This window comes from Carassius carassius, chromosome 38 (genome assembly GCF_963082965.1).
Source record: "Carassius carassius chromosome 38, fCarCar2.1, whole genome shotgun sequence".
In the NCBI taxonomy this organism is placed as follows: domain Eukaryota; kingdom Metazoa; phylum Chordata; class Actinopteri; order Cypriniformes; family Cyprinidae; genus Carassius; species Carassius carassius.
This window is the reverse complement of record NC_081792.1, coordinates 10,972,398-10,993,303: the sequence shown is the minus strand read 5'-3', so window position 1 is coordinate 10,993,303 and position 20,906 is coordinate 10,972,398. Positions and strand designations below refer to the sequence as shown.

Here is a 20,906-nt window from a genome sequence, read left to right as displayed (position 1 = left end):
TTTCTTCTGTTCATCAAGCCTGCATTTATTTGATCAAAAATACAGGAAAAAATGTAATATTGTGAAATATTATTACAACTTAAAATAATAGTTTTCTATTTGAATATACTTTAAAAAAATCATTTATTCCTGTGATGCAAAGCTGAATTTTCAGCATCATTACTCCAGCCTTCAGTGTCACATGTAACATCAGTCGATCACATGATCATTTAGAATCATTCTAATATTCTGATTTATTATGAGTGTTGGAAACAGTTCTGCTGTCTAATATATTTGATGAATAAAAGGTTAAAAAGAACTGCATTTATTCAAAAGAAAAAAACATTTCTAATAATATATATTCAGATAATATATTTTCTTTACTATCACTTTTTAGCAATTTAACACATCCTTGCTGAATAAAAGTATTGATTTTATTTAAAAAAAAAGAAAGAAAGAAAAAATTACTGACCAGTAGTGCATATTGTTATTACAAAATATTTATATTTTACATAGCTTCCTTTTTTTTACTTTTTATTCATCAAAGTATCCTTAAAAAGTATCACATGTTCTGAAAAAATATTAAGCAGCAGAACTGTTTCCAACTTTGATAATGAATCATCATATTAGAATAATTTCTAAAGGATCATGTGATAATGATCCTAAAAATTCAGCTTTGCATCACAGAAATAAATGATAATTTAAAGTATAATAAATTTAAAAACAATTATTTTAAATTGTAATAATATATCACAATATTACATTTGTTTCTGTATTTTTGATCAAATAAATGCAGGCTTGATGAGCAGAAGAAACTTCTTTCAAAAACATTAAAAATAGTATTGTTTCCAAACTTTTGGTCTGTACTGTATATATATACACACACACACACACACACACATATATATATACAGGTGTTATTGCAGAAAAGTCTGTAAAATTATAAGTATAGTTTCTTTCTTTTCTTTTTTCTTTTTTACAAAGTAGGTTATGCTTCATAGTGACTATTGCAAAACTTTTGTGTGAGCATTTTTATTACAATCCATTGCATTTGATAAACTTGTCACTAGGATACAGTAAATGTATATAAATACACTAGTTCATTTCAATTTAGCAGAAGCCGATGTCCATATTTTCTGTTGCAGTTTTGAAAGTGTAATGATCAGCACATGTAAATACCCAACACTATAAGTACAAGCCTAGACAGAGAAAGCAGGGGATGGAAAAAGAAAGAGGGAAAGAAAAGAGGTCAACTGGGGTGATTTTTGTGGGCTCTAATACTCTCAATGAAGACGTCTCATTGGGTAAAGAGATTACAAACCTGCTCCCTTCACTGAAGGCCCTGCTTTCACCTTTAAGATTCTTACTCTCTTAATCTGTCTCTTACTGGAAGACAGAGTTAGGCTTTTACATGAGGTCAGTGCGTGTGTGCGGCGCGGTGGTCTGGGGTCAGTTGAGGCTGTGTGTGCATATTCAGTCTATTGTTGATATGTTTATTGAAGAATTAGTTCACCAAAACACTGTCAAGATACAAAAAACACAATAAACATTAAGTAGTTTAGAGTAAAAGTGTAAAAACAATACGCTTTCTCAATAAACCAACTATTGGTGTCAGTAACTTACCTGCTGGTAGCCTTTAAACACCATTTTGATATTACAAAACAATTTTTTGATTAATGTCCCCATCTGTGTTCCATTTAAAGAAAGTCACTCATGCAGGTTTGGAACGAGTGCATGTTTTCACCCATTTTTCCACCCTTTAATAGTCTGTCGGACAACCGAAATAAAAGAGAGAACTGAAAAACCACGTTCAGTCATCTGATCAGGGTCAAATGTCTTTTTTTGTCTGAATAGCAGCGTGTTTTATCGCTAAGTGCTGAGTGTGAGAGGTTAAGAGCGATGAAAGGGAGGGCTTGAGCCAATGAGAGGAAAACAGAAATAGAGGAAGAGAGGAAGAAGAGAGCATTGACGTCTGTGAGAAAAAGAGCATCGGCCAGCCACAGTCCACTCAGGCTGTTCAGGGGGAAGCGTATTTAAATGTGACAAGGTAAATGAGCTGACCTTAACCCTGTGGGTCAGAGTCTGCTGTGTGTGTGTGCGTGTGTTCTTTTGAGGGGGGCGGGGCCCTGCCCTCTGATTGACAGCTCCTGTTTTTGTGGGTTTTTTCCCAGGGATCGGAGCATCCCAAAGCTCTTAAATCACTTAACACGACACAGATGCTGCTGGGTTTGTGTGACATGCTCTTATTTGACATTTGCCTTTACTTTCCATGTCACAGATCGTTGTATTTGAATGAGGGAATTAGCCAATTAGATCTGTGGGTCAGTTATGAATAATGTTGCTTCTAAACAGTGTGCATCTAATCACTTAAGTCCTCACAGAAATGTCACATTTCCTGTGTTAGGTGAGCATTTACAGTCAGCTGTATCTTAAGTGAGTAGCAAACAGTTAAAAATGATGTATCAATAAATTGTTGCATGAAGACTTGAGGTCTGAATCCTTGATTTTGACTCCTAGGCCCCCCACATTGTCCAAAACTATATTCAAAGGCTTTGTAGCCCTAGCTTTGTTTTTAAAACTTATAATAATATATATTTTAAAAATATATAGAATTAAAATGAATTGCATTTCATGAATTGGATTCCAGGAGTTTTTATATTTTTCAGGTTTCACCCTGGTGAAAAAATGTCTGTGATCACCACTAAGTTGTGGGAATTTTATTTTATTTTTTTATTTTATTTTTATTTTAGTTGTGGAGAAACAAGAATGATTATCTCGTCATTCAGTATCACCCCAGAGTCGAAGTGAGCAGTTTGTTTGGGACAGCGAAATAGGAGACGTAATCATTCTCTCATCCAAATGATCATTAAAACTCAGGTCTTCCCCAGCAGGCGTGTTCAAGACAGGGTCTGTGTTTAATGTGACCCCGTGACCCCCTTTATTCACCAGCTCCTGCAACAGAGAGCAAATCCTTTAACCCCGGGGTGTGACACTCAACCTTTGCCACAGCTGCAGTCAGCTGGCCCGGGCGACACTGAAAGACGTGGATCAGTGAAAAGAGAAGACAAATGTGCGAGTCCGGCTCCTCTGACCTCTCTCTCTATTGTGTGTCTCTCCCTTCCCCCTGTTTCTACTGTGAGAGCGATCGTGAAGCTGAATCTTCAGGAAGAGCGATCCACGCTGGGAGTGACACACACACACACACACACACACACATACATACTCATTTTCTGTGATCTCTGTTTTTCTGAGACTTTTAAATTTAAATGATTATGCAGCTGGTTTGATCGTAAAGAGGGAATGGTCTCCAGAGGTCAGAGTTACGACGCAGTGTTATTTTCCTATCATTGAGATACTATAATAGTACTTTGAATTAGATTTGATTTGTATGTTTTCTGTTTTATTTTATTTTAATTTTAGTTAAATTATTTTTATTGAGTTCTTGTCTTTTTTTTATAATTTTTTGTTGTTGTTAGGGTATGTTTTGACATCAGTGATGTACTTAACATTTATTTTATTCGGCTTTTTATTTTAGAAAAGTTTTGACAAAATGATCCCTGTTTACTGGAATCTGCGGAAATGGAGAAAAAAAACGCTGGTTTATTATGCATGCCAGGCCAGTAGTTGGCGATGTCACTTTGTAAAGAAACTGTGGCGTCTGTGCACATACTGTATACATTATACATTATATATACATTATATACTTTACCTTAGAGTTATTGTGCACAATAAAGTATATTTGATTTCATACCTATAGACAGAACGTGTAATACACACGTGCATGACATCACCATTTTTACAAGTTCACATTACTAAATTAAACTAAATGAAAATGACAAATGTCACCTTGCTGAAATGTTTTATACATACATGTGTGTGTTTGTGTGTGTGTATTTAGTTTTAGTTTACTATAATTATATTATAGTAGTTTGTACACATTTGTATAGCGATCTCCATCGATGCATATTAAATTCATTTTAAATTGTGTTATGACAGTGTTTCTGCTTTTGTACAGTAAACTACCAGTTCACTGTCAAAACTGTAATGAGGCCTGTTTTATTCATCATGTCAAAAAACAACTTTAAAATGAATATTAAAATGACAATATTTTATATTATAAAAAGAAATTACAAAATGAGCTTGCAATATTTCACATACGCATAGCTGTACACCTTAAGAAATTAATAATACTTAAAAGCAAATATTTGTATAATATTGAATGATGATAGAGAGTTATATCAGTAATGGCCTAGAAAAAGCTGGCCTGTCCCAAAACCCAGACTCAAGGTCTTGTGATGGTGTCAGTATATAGCCAGCAAACCAATTACCTTTAAATTACCAAATGGTGCATCTTTTACAGTAAATTTAATTTATATATATTTAGTTTAGTATAATTTTATTTGCTCAGTGTTTCTAAACCAGTACTTACCCAACCTCTCACTCAAAATCAACATTAGCTTTAGAAATGTTTGTCAATGAGATGACACTAAGAAGGATTGTCTGTTAGAGTATGGTCTCCTCTCTCTTCCACTCCATAGCTTCCAGTGTAGCGCTTAGCTCGGCCTCTTCTTTAGCATGACGTTCGCTCATGACGGTGATTTGCTTCTCCAGTCGCCACAGCTGCTCCTGGTGCTTCTTTCGGGAACTTCTGGAGGTGCTTGAGACTTTACTGTTGGAAAAAAACATATTGTAATTATTCTAGCATACATGGGTTGGTGACATTTAGGTGTACACAGATAATGTTAATGCTAACTTTTGTAACTATTGTAATCGGTCTTAAATGGTTACACAATTATTTTGCACAAAAACAAAATCACATAACAACATCAACTTGCATAGTTTGCTTGCAGATTGATTTGCAGCGACTGTGTGAAACAAAATAGACTAGCTCTATTACACTTTAGACCACTAAACTCCAGCTTACGTGTGTTTTCAACTCATCAACCTTTTTCCGTAATGCCAGGTTATGAAGACTAAGTAACCCATTGGGCAGAAAGCATACTGATTTATGGAAAAAGCTCTGATTGGGGGATTTAAACCATTGATATCTGGTAGCCACTACCACAAAAGCTTGTGGGGTCATTTTACCAATGCAAGATAATGCAAATGGCAAATTAAAATATCTTTTTAGGATAAATAAACATCACAAATAATTATGTTTAAACGGGTCATATGATGTTTTTTCAAGTTTTGCTTTCTCTTTGGAGTGTCACAAGCTGTTTGTGCATAGATAGTTTTTAAAATCCTAAAGTTGCCAAGACTAAAGTCTAAAACCCAAAGAGATATTCTTTATAAAAATTTTGGCTCGTCCGCACCCTCCTAAAAACACCTTGTTTAAACACTCCCACATGTCTATGTCACTATGTGGGGAGATTTGCATAACACCGCCCAAATGTTCACGCAAAGAAAGAAGGCGTAACTTTGATTCTCGCTGTAGTGTTGTTGTTGCCGCCGCCATGTCTTAGAGATGGTTTGTGTGTCGATGTGAAAGCAAAACCACTTTGTTTAGCCTTCCGAAAAAGGACAAAACTAGAAATCAGTGGTTAAATTGTATCTACCAAACTGTTCCAGAACAGGTCAACCCAAATATTCAGATGTATGCTGCACATTTTTGGGAGGACTTTTTCCTGGGAGAGTAGTCTACAATGCCGGCTGTGCTCAAAGGCTGTTTCTATAAAGTGGGGCAATAACAACAATAACAAGTCTGCTGATTCTGACTCACGGTCTGTAAGTATGTTTTCATATGTAAAGGATTTGCCACGGATGATTCAAACACAAGTTTTGAGCAGTGTAGAGTAGAGCTTGTTGTTTGTCGTTTCTTCGATCACAAATGCAGACATGTGTTTTGTTTATGCAGCATGATACGCAACACGTAAAAAGACAGTATAAGTCATTATAATCAGTAATTATGTCCCCACTGAATGCAACAAATGCCTCATTTGTAATCGGTTTTATTGTTTTTGTCTCGTCACATTGGGAGACGGCATCACAGTGTTAAGGGATGTAATATTTCCATCACACACTTGAGGTATTCGTACAATCACAAAGCACCAGATAGCTGACCAATCAGAGCACACCTTGCATTTTAGACCGATGAGCTTTGTAAAAATTAATGCGTTTTCAGAACGGCGGGGGATAGAGGAGGAACAATAATGTACAGTATGTGGAAAATAATGTGTTTTTTAACCTTAAACCACATAAACACATTGCATCACACCAAATACACAAAATAATGTTTTCTTTTTTTGCAGTATTAGATGACCCCTTTAAGAAATCGTGAGCAGCAGAAGTCATGATCAAACTGAAAATACAATTCATCTGAGCTGAACAACACTGAATTGACTTGAGCTTAATAATGACACTACTGTCTTTCAGAGCTGCTTTACAGCAGAATCTGAACTGTCTTCATAGTGGGGTTTCCATAATAACTGATTCTGCAATTTCACTATTTATCTCTATGAAGCTGCTTTTACAAAATCTGTATTATATAAAAGTGATTTGACAGCTCGCCTCTTGGGGTAGCTTGGGACTGTGGGGCTTTATACAGGTATATTAGACCTTGGTTGTAAATGGTGTGAACATGTGACTATATAAGTTGTTACTATGACAATCATGCGGCTGCAGACACTCTACTTCTTATGCTAATGAAAGTGTTGTGATGTAGTTTGGGATTACTTGTGGTAGCGGGAGAGGCGTGCAATCTCCTCTCTGTTGATCCTCCTCTGAGTGGTGCTGTCTGTGAGCGCCGAGTCCAGCGACTCACGTAGAGTCGCCACTCTCTTCCTCAGTGACTGTTCCCTGCAACAGGAAGTAGAACCTCCACTGATCGACTCTTCTTCGTGAGTGTCTGATGTGCTTTGATGTTTTTCCTACCTTTGCAGTGTTGCTTGTAGTTCTCTTAGGATGGAGTGATTCCGAGGACCAGGTATTCCCCCTCCATCTTCTAGTTTTGCCAGATTTTCAGCAATTCTCTACAACCGAGACCAGGCATATCACTTTCAGTTCTGAAGCTTTATGATAGCAAGAGGAGATTAAGCATCTGGTAGTTCGACACATTGTAACTCACAACTTTCTGTTGACCATCACAGCCAGTGTGGAACGACTGGTATCAGTATGTTATGAAAATGTAAGTATTGACTTAGTACAGAAGTGCCTGTATTTTTGACAACACTAGGTCACACATTTCAAAGCACCTGCTGGGTGGCTCTCCTCTCCCCGAGCTCATCTCGCAGACTGTCCAGGATCAGAGCACCAGCAGAATCCTGGGCACTCTGGACCATCAGTGCTAGGTCCAAACACCGCCTCTCTTTCTCCAGGAGCCGGAGATTCCCACGCACCTCTGACATCTCCTCCTGAGCAAAATTAAATCAGGAAAAGAGAAATCCTGACGAAACTGTATTGCATTACATGCATAACATATATGAGTGCAACCCTTGTGCATCCATAGTGACATTTTTGTCTTTTTCTTTTTGATCATTTTGGCGGTTTTAATGCAAAATGCATTCATTTTGTGAAAATGTTGGAATTTTAATATTTCACACTCATTTCCTTTCATAAATCTGGGATATGTATTCAAGATCTGTGTATTTTTTATACCCGAAGGACAAAAATGTCCCCATTGAAACCCATGAACCCCTATATTTAATCTCAGTGCTCTTATGCATTCTTTGGTAACAGGCTTTGATTCTGTCATTAAGGTGTCAGATTTTTTGAAAATCCTTTTTTTCCACCTGTTTACTCATTTTCTGAGGTTATTCCTATAGAGAAATACTCACTTTCTTTACACAATTTAAATTATGTAATTGTAATTGTATGGGGAATGTACTGATATTGATATCAGATTGTGTACTGAGAAATGTGTGTGCGTTTGTGTGAATGGTAGACGCTTGGAAACAAATAAATGGTTTAGTTTTTTGTCGTTGTTTTTATAATGCATCAAAATTAATGTTGTTGCTTATAATTGACATATCCAAGACAGTAATATTCCAAAAATAATCTGAATTTAAAATAAGGGGGAAAAAGCTCTGGCATTATGTAAACAAACTGACATTTAAAGGATTAAAATCCTGAAAATGAATGTATTTTTGTATAATATATAATATTTTATGACCGATTTTTGACATACCGGTATACATGTTTTCATCCTCTAACACACATCAGGTTTAAAACTGGTTCTGAATATATACAGTAAAATATCATGTGGCTCACCCTGACTGTCACCAGCTCATACAGTAGAGCTGCTTTCTCCTCTTTGGTGTTTTTGGAAAGTGAACTGGCACGACCTCTGACCCCTGCGAGTGTGCCAGTGTCAGGACTGATCTTGCCCTCTCCTGCTTCGCCCTGCTGCGGGATACAAACAGCGGCCCTGTCCTGCTTCAGCCTGGAGATCCTTTGCAGAATTACACCAGCCTTGTCCTCAAACTCCTTTTCTGACAAGCTGCAGTTCAAGGAAAAAGAGTGAGAGAGGATTTTCAGATCTAAGGAGATGTCAGATAATGTCATTATCAGACCAAATTAAGTGGATTGAACGATTGGTTTGGAAATGTAATTGCATGTTAAGTCCGTGTAATTAATCTAAATAGGACTGAAATAACCTGAGATACTTGCTCTCAGAATCAAGCTGCAAACCAATCATGCCAGTGGTGTGCAGATGAGATATTTATTCATGTGATGCACTAAAGAACCAAAAAGATTATAAAATAGCTTCATTTTTCAATTAAGCTTAAAGTTAGATAATTTAGCTAGATGGTAACATTTACATACACTCTCAAACGGTAAAAACTGTAACAAAGGCTGCTGCTGTCTTATCGAAGTTGAATTTTAAGACATGGTGGTGTCCCAATACTCACATGCATTATTTTTCCAACTCATAATCATGTACTTACTCATAAAGTGTCAAAGTACTTTTAGTACATAGCAGAAGAATGGAATCGGGATACAGCACACAATTTTCAATGCACTAACCTTAATATTGTATGCTATTGTATTGTAGGCTACATGGGACGTATAGAAAACAAATTGAGGATCAGCCTTTGATATCTCTGTCTAACTAAGGCTCTGTCCCAAATGCCACCCTAAGCTAATGAGATCCTTCTCTAAAAACTTTGGTGAAATAATACAGCACCTCAAACAGGACACCCTAATTCTTGTGGACATCATGAACATGCAAAATTCATCATAAGGGACTGTATATAAAGCAATAACCTGTATGGTCTGGTCTCAGCAGTGCCCTCTGGTGGACTGGAGGATGTCTCGCCTTTGTACAAGATCTCATCTGTTGACTTTGCGAGGTCAGACTTTGGTGTGCTAATTGTTTCTGTAAGGAAAAAACACCAATGTATTTATATGTGTGCAGTTGCACTTTCACGAGCTGTAACTCAAAGAGTGTGCAGCACCTGTATTCTGTTGTTTTCTGGCTTCGCACAGGGACAGCAGGTCTCTGTAAGCCTCCTCACACTCCTCACTGTCAATCAAAGAGCCAGTATCAGCATACCACTCACACACACACACCTGCCAATCTTAGACAACAAAGGTCAAGGTTTCCAATGTCAAAAAGAATCAAGAAAACACTTTCAGGATCAGTTTTAGAAACCATCATGATATAGACAAGTGGCTAAGCACTGATCCTGGTTCGGTGGTGATTTTATGCTCATGTGCTGTGGTGGGAAACAGAGGTTAAGACAGCAGCACACCAGTACGCCAGAGCCATGTGTAGAGCCGAGCTGTCTGCCTCCTGCCGGCTAAGACTCATGCTCAGCTGCTCCGATTCTCCTTTCCTTTTGACCAGCGCTGCATTCAGACGCTCATTCCGAGCCTTCAGTCGCTCCAAACACCTGCTCAGAGAAAACACAGCTGTAAGAAGAGATTCAACAGTTCCAGCGTTCAAACAATATTCAATCATTAGGGTTGAGGAAAACCAATCGAACAAATTTTTGAAACTTCACCGGCTTTTCTCAAGAAAAACAAACATAAATAGTTTACTGAATGTACTGTATGTTTACAAAGTAATCCACTATTTTGTAGAAGGGGTCAATTTTACCCTGAGATTTGAAGCCAAATAACAGGGTGTTGAAATGACTTTAGAAAGATGCCGGCATCATTATTTAATTTTTGAACAAAGACTGGTGGGTCTATTAGTAAAATCTATTGACATTAGCAATCTTTGCTTGTGTTTTTTCCTGAAATGTGCATGCCTGCAACTCAACACTTATCAAAGACATCTTCATGCCCTTTTAGACTTTAGTCCTTAAACATTTTTCTCCCATTATTTTCATTTTTAAAGCCCCAATGGTTAATTTCAGAGCTATAGGGATTTCTTTGCAATAAATTGTTGAATTGTACACATTTTCAGAGGTCAAAAACCAGATGTGGGTCACTTTGCATACAGATGATACTTTTTTCTTTTAAATATAGTTTTTAAAAAAAAAATAATAATACTGAAACTAAAAATTTATCTTGTTTCACTCTATAAAAACTTTAAAATAAATATTATTTTTCCAAAGTCATGCCTGTAACTCAAGTTACAGTAACTGAAGTTATCTTTATATGCTTTTAGATTCTAGTTCTTAAACATTCCATTTCAATTTTAATTTTAAAGCCCTGCATGGTTCAATCTTAGAGACATGGAGATGTCTAAATTGTTGAATATTACGATTTTCAATGGTCGTAAACCAAATGTAGCTGTAACGATGAGTCAGAGACGTTCGGATCCATTTGCAGTATATTTAATAAGAGAATGGTTATACAGGCAGAGATCGTAGAACAGCGTCAGGTTTGTCAGGGATATACAGAATCAGTTACAGTAACAAGCAGAGGTCGGGGCAGGCAGCAGAGAATCAGAGTCGGTATAAACAATCTAAGATCAGACACAGAAGGAACAAACACATGGAAAACACTCTGAAATGCTAGACAGAACTAAACAGAACTAATGGGGAACACCTGGTTGTGATTAGCCCTAAGCACTGGATTATGGGAAATGGAGTTGGGAATGGAAATAGAAGATGCCAGAGTCCTGAGTGGAGTGCCCTCTATAGGAGTTCATGGGCACTACAGCTGATGATCGTGACAGTAGCTCACTTTGCGTACAGATGATACTTAATATATATAAAGAAGAATGTCTGAAGAACAAATAATGTTCTAAGTAGAAATGTATCTTGTTTCCCTCTATCAAAACAGTTGCATATAACAATCCTGTCTAGATGTGCTTTAAATACACTTAAATGGTCAAGTTGAGGCATAATAACTTGGTCTCAGTAAGATTCTATATTTGAATCAGTTTCAGGAATATTTGGACGACAGGATTTTGTTCATTATTACAGCTTCTGAAGCTACCAAGAGTTAAAATCAACCAGTTAACAACCATTTTGAGATGACAGGAGATTTGTCAACCACAGTTCAGTATGTTAAGGTGGTGTTGTCTTTGGATGCAGATCATGGCCAGTGTATATATACTCAATATAGAGTAACAAAACCATTTGATCTCTCACCTCTGCAGCTTATTGATTTCAGCCTGAAGCACAGAATCGACAGTGCAGGGAGACGGAGGGGAGTCCGGCCTGAAGCCGCTGGGAAGTTTGCGGGACAGCAAAGGGGATCCGGGATATGGAGGAGAGGAAAAGCAAGGGCTCGAAGTTCGACTGGAGGACAACGATGGACTAACAGGAGGAGAACGACTCACTCCATACAGCCATCTCCTCTTCAGGTCCACTACCTGCCAAAACATGAGTGCATTAACACAAGTTATGAGATTATAATTATATAGCTGAATTAAGAAATCAGATTGTGTTTTAATGCCTAATGAACATTGTTTCATTAAATCTTAAGCTAAGGAATTTAGTTTTGATCAGCTGATCTATCTATATATATCATTGTAAAAGTATTTAACTTATTTCAGTGTTGGCCCAACAGCACATTATTTATGATTGCTAAAAATGCACTATATAACAGTTAAAGCTACTCTTTAAAATGAATAAGTATGTAATAGTGTATATATTAATTTTATATTATTCAATATTAACAATATAAATAATATTTTTACTCTGATATACAATGTTTATGTTATTATTTTATCTTATTTTATTGCAGTTGCATATGGACTTTAAAATATGAAATAATATTCTAATATAATTATATGAAGACTTATTTTAATGTATTATATGTCTATATATGGCAAAATTAATTAATATAGTATACTACACTGCATTTTTACAGTTGTTTATTAAAATAATTAATCATGATTATTCTTTAGTTCATTATGTAGAAAAAGTATTTTTTAAATATATGCTGATGTTGATGGTGATGATGATGATGATGGTGGCGGTGATTATTATTAAATAAGTTATCAATAAAGAACTTTTTAGATGTTTGTACTCAATTATGAAGAAAATCCATAAAAGTTTTTATTTATTTATTATTATTATAATGTTCTCCCAACATCCATATTTACTGTCATGCTCACACACACACAAAACCTCATCAAAACAAAATGTGGCAAAACACCACTAATGATTTTTTTAATTTTAACCTTATTATCATTAATATAATTACAAATAATTTTTATTATCATCCAAAAATATTATTTTATTAAAACAACAAAAGTATTGTTGTTATCATTATTGCCAATAATTAAATCACTTGTTGATATACTAATTCTATCATTTTGTAATATATTTGTAATATTTCACTATATGTCTATTTATGGAACTATTAATTGATGTCCTATACCAGATGCCAATTTTACAGTAGATCTATAGTAGTAAATGAGTTTTATGATTGAAAATGTAAACATTTGTTCTGTTAATGATTGATTAGGACTCTCCCAATCAACCTTTTCCTGTAGCCACTTTTTCTCCTCCTCAAGATCCATCAGCGTTCTTTCAGTTCCCTCAAGCTCTCCCTGTCGGCTCTTCAAGCAGGCGCTGAGGTCCTGGTTGTGTTTATAGAGAGAGAGAACATCTCTCTGATACTGACGTCTCTCACCAGGGGGCAGAGCAGAGGGGTATGAGATCCCCAAATCCCTCTCCATCTCCTCCAGCACCTGGGGCAGATCACACACATCAGAGCTGAAGGAAGTTCAGGTGCACACACAGCGAGAGCTACATCAGCACCTGTGTGGCCTGGACCCATCTCTCGCGGGCTGCAGAGAGATGCTTCGCCCGGATGGTCTCCGCGTCCTGAGTCTGCGGCCTGAGCATGTTCCTCCCCTGACCACTGGAGGCCTCAAGAGCAGACACAACTCTCTGCAGCTCCTTCCAAAGCTCACTGCTGCCCCCTGTGCAAAAACCAAGTTATGCAGTATAATAATTATTCAGATGCACTTAATAAACAAAATATTAAAGCAAAATATTAAGGAAAATGTGATAAAACACCATTAATGATGTTTATTATTATATACAACATTTATATTTGTATCAATTATTTATTATAATTAGTTATGAGCCAAATTCTTACTTGGATACATTTTTTGATTTATTATTTTATTACTGAATTACAGTTATCATACATCATTCTGTTTATTCTGTATAGTTTATTCTGTAGAAAGTTTTTTTTTTTTTTTTTTTTTAAGATGATGATGATGATTAAATACGTTTTTCATAAAGAGCTATTTAGGTGTTTGCACTCCATTATGAGGAAAACTGAATTCATTGATATTATGATATTATTATATTCATTCTTAAAAAAAAACTCATCAAAAGAAAATGTGGCAAAACACCCCTAATGACGTTGAACCTTGTTAGTATTAACATTAATGATAATAACATTAATGATAATTATTATTATAAAATAAGTATGATATAAAAATTTGGATAATTATTTTATTATTAAAACGAGAAAAAATATTATTATTATGATGGTAATGATTAATTCTACTATTAATAATAATAATAATAATAATAATAATAATAATAATAATAATAATAATAAATAACGTTTTATATGCAGGTATTCCATTATGACAGCAAGTTATAAATTACTATGTATTTGTTTTTTAGTATTATTATTCCCTCCTGACTTCATCCATATTCATTCTCACAAAACAAACAAAAAAACAAAACATCAAAGTTCATGGTAAAACACCACATAGTTATGTTGAACATTAAGCATTTTTATGAGCAAATCTTTTATGATTATTATTTTAATATTAAATCAAAAGTATTATTATTATTATTATTATTATTATTATTATTATTATTATTAACAAAAACAAGAATAATATCATCATTATGATAAATAAAAAATAACTTTTTAGTTGTTTGCACACCATTATGAACACAAATCATAGATTACTTAAGTTTTTTTATTTTTAGTGTTTTATTTCTTCCTAACATAAAAAAGTATACAATTTCTCAGGAGTCTTAATTTAGAAAAACATGCTTGCATGTGTAAATGTCATAATGTGCCCAGAGAAACTTAAATAAGTAGCTTTGCATTTGGAAACAAAAGTCTGGCAGAACCAAAAGTGCAGTAAATAGCAGGCTGTCGGTTCGGACACAGCATTTACTGTGATGGACGATGAGGCATTGAATAAACACAACATGCCTGAGTCCCTGCAGACGTTCTTGGTCTTGGACTCTACAGATGCTGTGCCAGCGTCCACCACTGTGAGGATTGAGCCCTGCTGCGGGACGCTCCCACTGACACGGACTGGACTCTCAGACGCTTTCATCTCTCTGTGAGAACACAGACCTTTTCACATAGTGTACAGAAAAAAAAAAATATATATATATATATATATATTTAGTTTGCAATTGTTGGAGGCAGGGGTTACCGTGGTATTTGTAGGGAGTCCATTTTTCTGTTGAGGTCAGAAATGATCTTCAGTAATATGTTGACCTCCGTCTCACACTGCGCCAGTTCAGAGTCCACTGACACCAGACTGTCCGAGCTCTGCTGGAACTTGACACTTATGTGAAATATTGCAAGAAAATGTGCAAAACCAGTCTTCATTTTAAATCAGACTTGAGTTTGGTTGGGATGACACTCTACAAAGGCCCAAAAAGTCTTTAAACACTTTCATTAGATACGAAAAGGGCTTTTCACAGTTCAAATAGTTAACCCTGGGTCATTTTAAAGTAGATAACATGTTTCTAATATGATTATCATGTTTTTAAGATGATTAGTGTGACGAGAGGGGCGGGGCCGAGAGCCGTGGGAACGGAGTGAGGCCGGTGGAGTTAATGATAATGAGCTACACCTGTACTACACACCGGTCTCAAGTCCCACGGAGGAGCTCCGGAAGGATAAAAGATGACAGTGAAAGGTGAGAGAGGACCATGTCGGGGGTTTATTTTGTGTTTTGGTTTTGTGTTTATTTTATTATTAAAGATTTATTTAAATGTTCGCCAGTTCCCGCCTTCCTTCTTCCCGTGACTACGAACGTTGTTACGTTGTTACAATTAGCCTGTTACTAGCATATTGCTGGCATGATTAGCATGTTGTTAGCATGATTAACAAGTAACTAGCATGTTGGTAGCATGACTAACAAGTGACTAGCATGTTGCTAGCATTATTAGAATTCTACTAGCATGTTTTTAGCATGATTAGCAAGTTGCTAGCATGTCACTAGTGATTATCAAGTAACTAGCATGCTGTTAGCATGATTAGCCTGTCGCTAGCATGATTAGCAAGTTACTAGCATGTCACTAGTAATTTCCAAGTAACTAGCAGGCTGTTAGCATGATTAGCATGTTGATAGCATTATTAGCAAGTTACTAGCATGTCACTAGCATGATTAGCAGCATGTTGCTAGGATGATAAGCAAGTAACTAGCATGTTGTTAGCATGGTTAGCAAGTAACTAGCATGTCGTTATCATGATTAGCATGCTACTAGCTAGGGCTGGGCGAGATATCTAATGATAAGATCATGCGCATCTAGTCAGTAAATCTGGTTCTGTGATTACCGCTTAATCACCATCACCTGCTTATAATTGGAGCGGTATTTAATAGACAGCTACACAATATTGCCAGCTACACAATATTGCGTTCATTATCCCAGATGAATCGCCTTCGATAATGAACACGATATTGTGTAGCTGGTAAGTGATCTACGGCTCTGTCTATTAAATGACGCTCCATTTAAAAGCAGGTGATGGCGATTTAGCTGTAATCACGGAACCAGATTTACTGACTAGATTCGCATGATCATATCGTTAGATATATCGCCCAGCCCTACTACTAGCATGTCGTTAGCATTATTACCAAATAAATAGGATGTTGCTAGCATGATTAACAAGTAACTAGCATGTTGCTATCATGATTAACGGTCCCACTTTATATTAAGTGGCCTTAACTACTATGTACTTACATCAATAAAAAAATACAATGTACTTATTGTGTTCATATTGTATTGCAACTTTTTTTTGCTGCTATTGAGGTGGGAAACAGGTAAGGTTAGGGACAGATTTGATGGTATGGGTAAGTTTAAGGGTGTGTTAAGGTGTAAGGGATGGGTCAACGTGTAATTATACATGTAATTACAGAAATTAATTACAGATGTAATTATGTGCAGATATTTTTCAAATATAAGTACAATGTAAAAACATGTATGTACACAATAAGTGCATTGTACCAAATTAATAATTAAAATTTAACTACATAGTAGTTAAGGCCACTTAATATAAAGTGGTTCCTGATTAACAAGTAACTATCATGTCACTAACATGATTAGCATGCTACTAGCATGTCACTTACATGATTAGCAAATAACTAGGATGTTGCTAACATATTAACAAGTAACTAGAATGTCGCTAGAATGATTATCATGCTACAATCATGTCACTAACATAATTACAAGTAACTAGCATGTCGTTAGCATGATCAGCAAGAAACTAGCATGTCGCTAGCATGATTAGCAAGTTACTTGCATGTCGCTACTGTGATTAGCATGTCAGTAGCATAATTAGCAATTAACTAGCATTTCGCTCGCGTGATTAGCATGCTACTAGCATATCACTAGCATGATAAGCAAGCAACTAGCATGTCACTAGCATGAGTAGCATGCTACTAGCATGTTTTGCTAGCATTATTGGCAAGTAACTAGTATGTCGCTAGCATGATTGGGAATTTACTCGCATGTTGCTAGCATTATTAGCAAGTAACTAGTATGTCGATAGCATGATTGGGAAGTTACTAGCATGTTGCTAGCCTGTTTCCGTGACTGTCCAAAGCGTGTGAAAATGAGGCCTTTGATTGGATGTCTGTTGCTGAACCATTCTAACATGACGTGGTTCCTGCACAGTTTAGCTCTGCAGTGTAGGATTAACACCACTGCTCCGGAGCAGGCTTTTGTAACTTGGGGTTAAGTGCAGTGTGGAAAACCCTCAAGTGGCATTTACAAACAAATGATGCTTGGGCTTTCTCAGAACTAAATTCACTATTTGCAATGTCATTTAAATATCAAAGTGATTTTTATTACATGTGTGAAGAAGAGCTGACACTGAACATTAACAGCTACCAAATAGTATGCAGTCTTCATTTTGAATGTATATCTATTGTTGTATAATCTAAAATATTTTTCTCTCTCTTTATACATCAAAACAAACTCATGATGATGCCATATCAAACAATATGGGTTGTTTTCCACATCACCCTTTTGTTCAGAGGGGAGGAAAAGGAGGAAACAGGCACATCCTGAAACTGCACTTCCTGCTACTGCTGCATGATGTCGCTCATTGTGAGAAAAGCATTCAGTTATAAATATAATCTAACTACATGGTTTCAGGACCTCGCTTGCTGAAGATCTGCCAGGAGTTGAGGTTAGTTTGAAAGTGGTGACTATTATAAGTTCTCAGCACTGCTACAAATTACATTTTGCAACTAAAGCTCTCTTGATTTCTGCTGAAGTATGCTCTATATTCAATACTTAAAAAGCAATTCTGGTAAAACAGTCTACACTTTACAAAGTCGATGTTTAAAACAAAGCTTAATTCTGTTTTTCTGCTTCAGATTGTGCATAAATCTCATCAGTGTTCCAGAAACTCACCTCCATGATTCGTCTGATCTGGTCTCAGGTAGTGTCCTCCTCAGCAGATGAATGAGTGTGCTCCAGTGTGATCCAGCTGAGTGTCTCCTCCTCTCTTCACTGGGCATGTGAAGGCAGCGCTGCTTGAGAGCTTCAGCACTCCAGATCGAACCCTGCTCTTCTCCACTTTACTGCCAAACCTGCTCCCAATCTCAATCTCCTGATTGTTGTCTCCACCCACTGTCTTCTTAGATCTCTTCCTGTTTGGGTTATTTTTGACTCTCTATCTCTGTATGAGATTATTTGATAAATCTTACTGTTTATAAATAAATTATTTATATTTTACATTTTAATCATCATATAAAGTGCTGTATTATTTAGTGACATGGTTTTAGAAAAAAATTACTTAAAAAGACTGAAATTTCCATAACAATCATTTAGGCTCTGGTTTGGAGAAGCTGTATGTGTATATACATGAAACAGTCATTTTAAATAAAGACCACATAGTTTAGGGATTATTATTTAAATTATGGCTCTAAAGTTGTAAAAAAACAAAAAAACATTTGGAAAACACTAAAACAATGCTATATATACAGTATATGTGTGTGTGTGTTTAAAAGAATGCAATAAACATTCATATATATATATATATATATATATATATATATGTGTGTGTGTGTGTGTGTGTGTGTGTGTGTGTGTGTGTGTGTGTGTGTGTGTGTGTGTGTGTGTGTGTGTGAGTGTGTGTGTGTGTGTGTGTGTGTGTGTGTATAAGTAACACATTCATTTAAACAAACTGTTATCAAATGTGTCACATATAAAACTATAATTATAAATTATTAATAGTTATAAATTTGTATTATTAGTTTATACAGGTGCATCTCAATAAATTAGAATGTCGTGGAAAAGTTTGTTTATTTCAGTAATTCAACTCAAATTGTGAAACTCGTGTATTAAATAAATTCAGTGCACACAGTCTGAAGAAGTTTAAGTCTTTGGTTCTTTTACTTGTGATGATTTTGGCTCACATTTTACAAAAACCCACAAATTCATCTCAACAAATTAGAATATGGTGACATGTCAATCAGCTATTCAATTCAAAACACCTGCAAAAGTTTTCCTGAGCCTTCAAAATGGTCTCAGTTTGGTCCACTAGGCTACACAATCATGGGGAAGAGTGCTGATCTGACAGTTGTCCAGAAGACAATCATTGACACCCTTCACAAGGAGGGTAAGCCACAAACATTCATTGCCAAAGAACCTGGCTGTTCACAGATTGCTGTATCCAAGCATGTTAACAGAAAGTTGAGTGGAAGGAGTGGCTTTGAAGATGCTGATTTCATTTTTCAGCAGGTTTGGCACCTGCTGTCACGGTTCATGAATTCACTGTTTTCTTCGTGTCTCGTGTATTTGTTATTCTGTGTGTGTGTGTGTGTGTGTGTGTGTGTGGGTGTGTGTGAGTGGGCGTGACCGCTCGTTCCTGTTGATCAGTACGGCAGCTGATCTCATTCCCCGCATCAGCTGCTGCCAGTTCACTCACCTATAAAGACTCATTGCACTCTCCTCTCTTTGTCAGATCGTTGTTTGGGTGTCCTCAGTGTGTGTCATCGTGTGCCGTTCCAGTCCTCTTCCGGAATCGAGTTCCTGTTCGGTGTCTTTGTGGTCGTCTCATCTCGTCTGGATATTCACCGTCACCTGTCTTCACCAGCACGCTGACCATCTAGTCCCTGCGCCACCAGCCCACCCGAGTTCCAGTACTTCTTGTGTCTTTTGACTCTCAATAAATAGTCACTTGCATCATTGCTTCCGCTTCTTGTATTATGACACCTGCCCACACTGCCAAAAGCACCAAAAGTTGGTTAAATGCCCATGGTGTTGGTGTGCTTGACTGGCTAACAAACTCACCAGACCTGAACCCCAGAGAGAATCTATGGGCTACTGTCAAGAGGAAAATGAGAAACAAGAGACCAAAAAATGCAGATGAGCTGAAGGTCACTGTCAAAGAAACCTGGACTTCCAGACCACCTCAGCAGTGTCACAAACTGATCACCTCCATGCCTCGCCACATTGAGGCAGTAATTAAAGCAAAAGGACCAAGTATTGAGTACATGTACAGTAAATTAACATACTTTCCAGAAGGCCAACAATTCACTAAAAATGTTTTTTATTTTATTTTATTGGTTTTATGAACTATTCTAATTTGTTGAGATTGTGAATTGGTGGGTTTTTGTTAAATGTGAGCCAAAATCATCACAATTAAAAGTACCAAAGACTTAGGAGCCATTCACATATCGCGTCTTTTGCGCTCAAGTTCGAATGGAAGCGACGTGGAATTACAGCAAGCGCACCGCGGGTCATGTGACAAGAACTAATCAATCAGCTTCATCCTTTCCCATAACTACATTAAAAGCTCAGCCAAGATGAAGGAACAGCTGACCATAGCTGTATATGGATTGCCATTTTGAAATAAATTTAGTAGCAGAGCTACTGCAAGCGATTTTTAGTGCTGCAAATCCATTTATCGTTTGCTGAAATTTCCGCGTCTTCATGGAGAGAGTGCGTCATGGTTGCTTAGCAACGGCAGATGCCTCAGGGGCGCAACCAGGCGGGAAGGAAGTCGACCGGAAGTTGAAGTCGGCCGCGTGCCGCCATCTTGTAGCAGAACTTCACTTGCGTTAGCATCCCATTGACTCCCATTCATTTTGGCATCACTTTGACAGTGAATAACTTTACGGAAGTGCTAAAAATGGACTTCACTTGTCTCAATTGAGTTCCAATGGGGCCGCTGTGTCCATTTCTTTTACTGTCTATGGGCTCAACTGTCTGAGAGCTTTGGAAGGAAGGAGAAAGCGGCACGCCTGGCGTTTTCCACGCGTTTTTTAGGCGCGATTTGTGAACGGCCCCTTAAACTTCTTCAGACTGTGTGCATTGAATTTATTTAATACACAAGATTCATAATTTGAGTTG

The 20,906-nt window shown here is 36.7% G+C and overlaps 1 protein-coding gene across 1 annotated transcript; it reads right to left on the bottom strand.

Annotated features, from left to right (window-relative positions):
* Positions 1-4,377: 4,377 nt before the first annotated feature.
* Positions 4,378-18,139, bottom strand: LOC132119297 (colorectal mutant cancer protein-like). The gene is made up of 14 exons (XM_059529136.1): positions 17,961-18,139; positions 14,747-14,881; positions 14,518-14,648; positions 13,086-13,249; positions 12,806-13,015; positions 11,466-11,689; positions 9,672-9,812; positions 9,375-9,442; positions 9,184-9,295; positions 8,188-8,416; positions 7,173-7,331; positions 6,853-6,950; positions 6,655-6,777; positions 4,378-4,648 (listed from the first exon to the last, which is right to left on the bottom strand). The coding sequence occupies exons 1-14, from the start codon at positions 18,065-18,067 to the stop codon at positions 4,483-4,485; spliced, it is 2,067 nt and encodes a 688-aa protein (XP_059385119.1). The 5' UTR covers positions 18,068-18,139; the 3' UTR covers positions 4,378-4,482.
* Between the last annotated feature and the right edge of the window lie 2,767 nt (positions 18,140-20,906).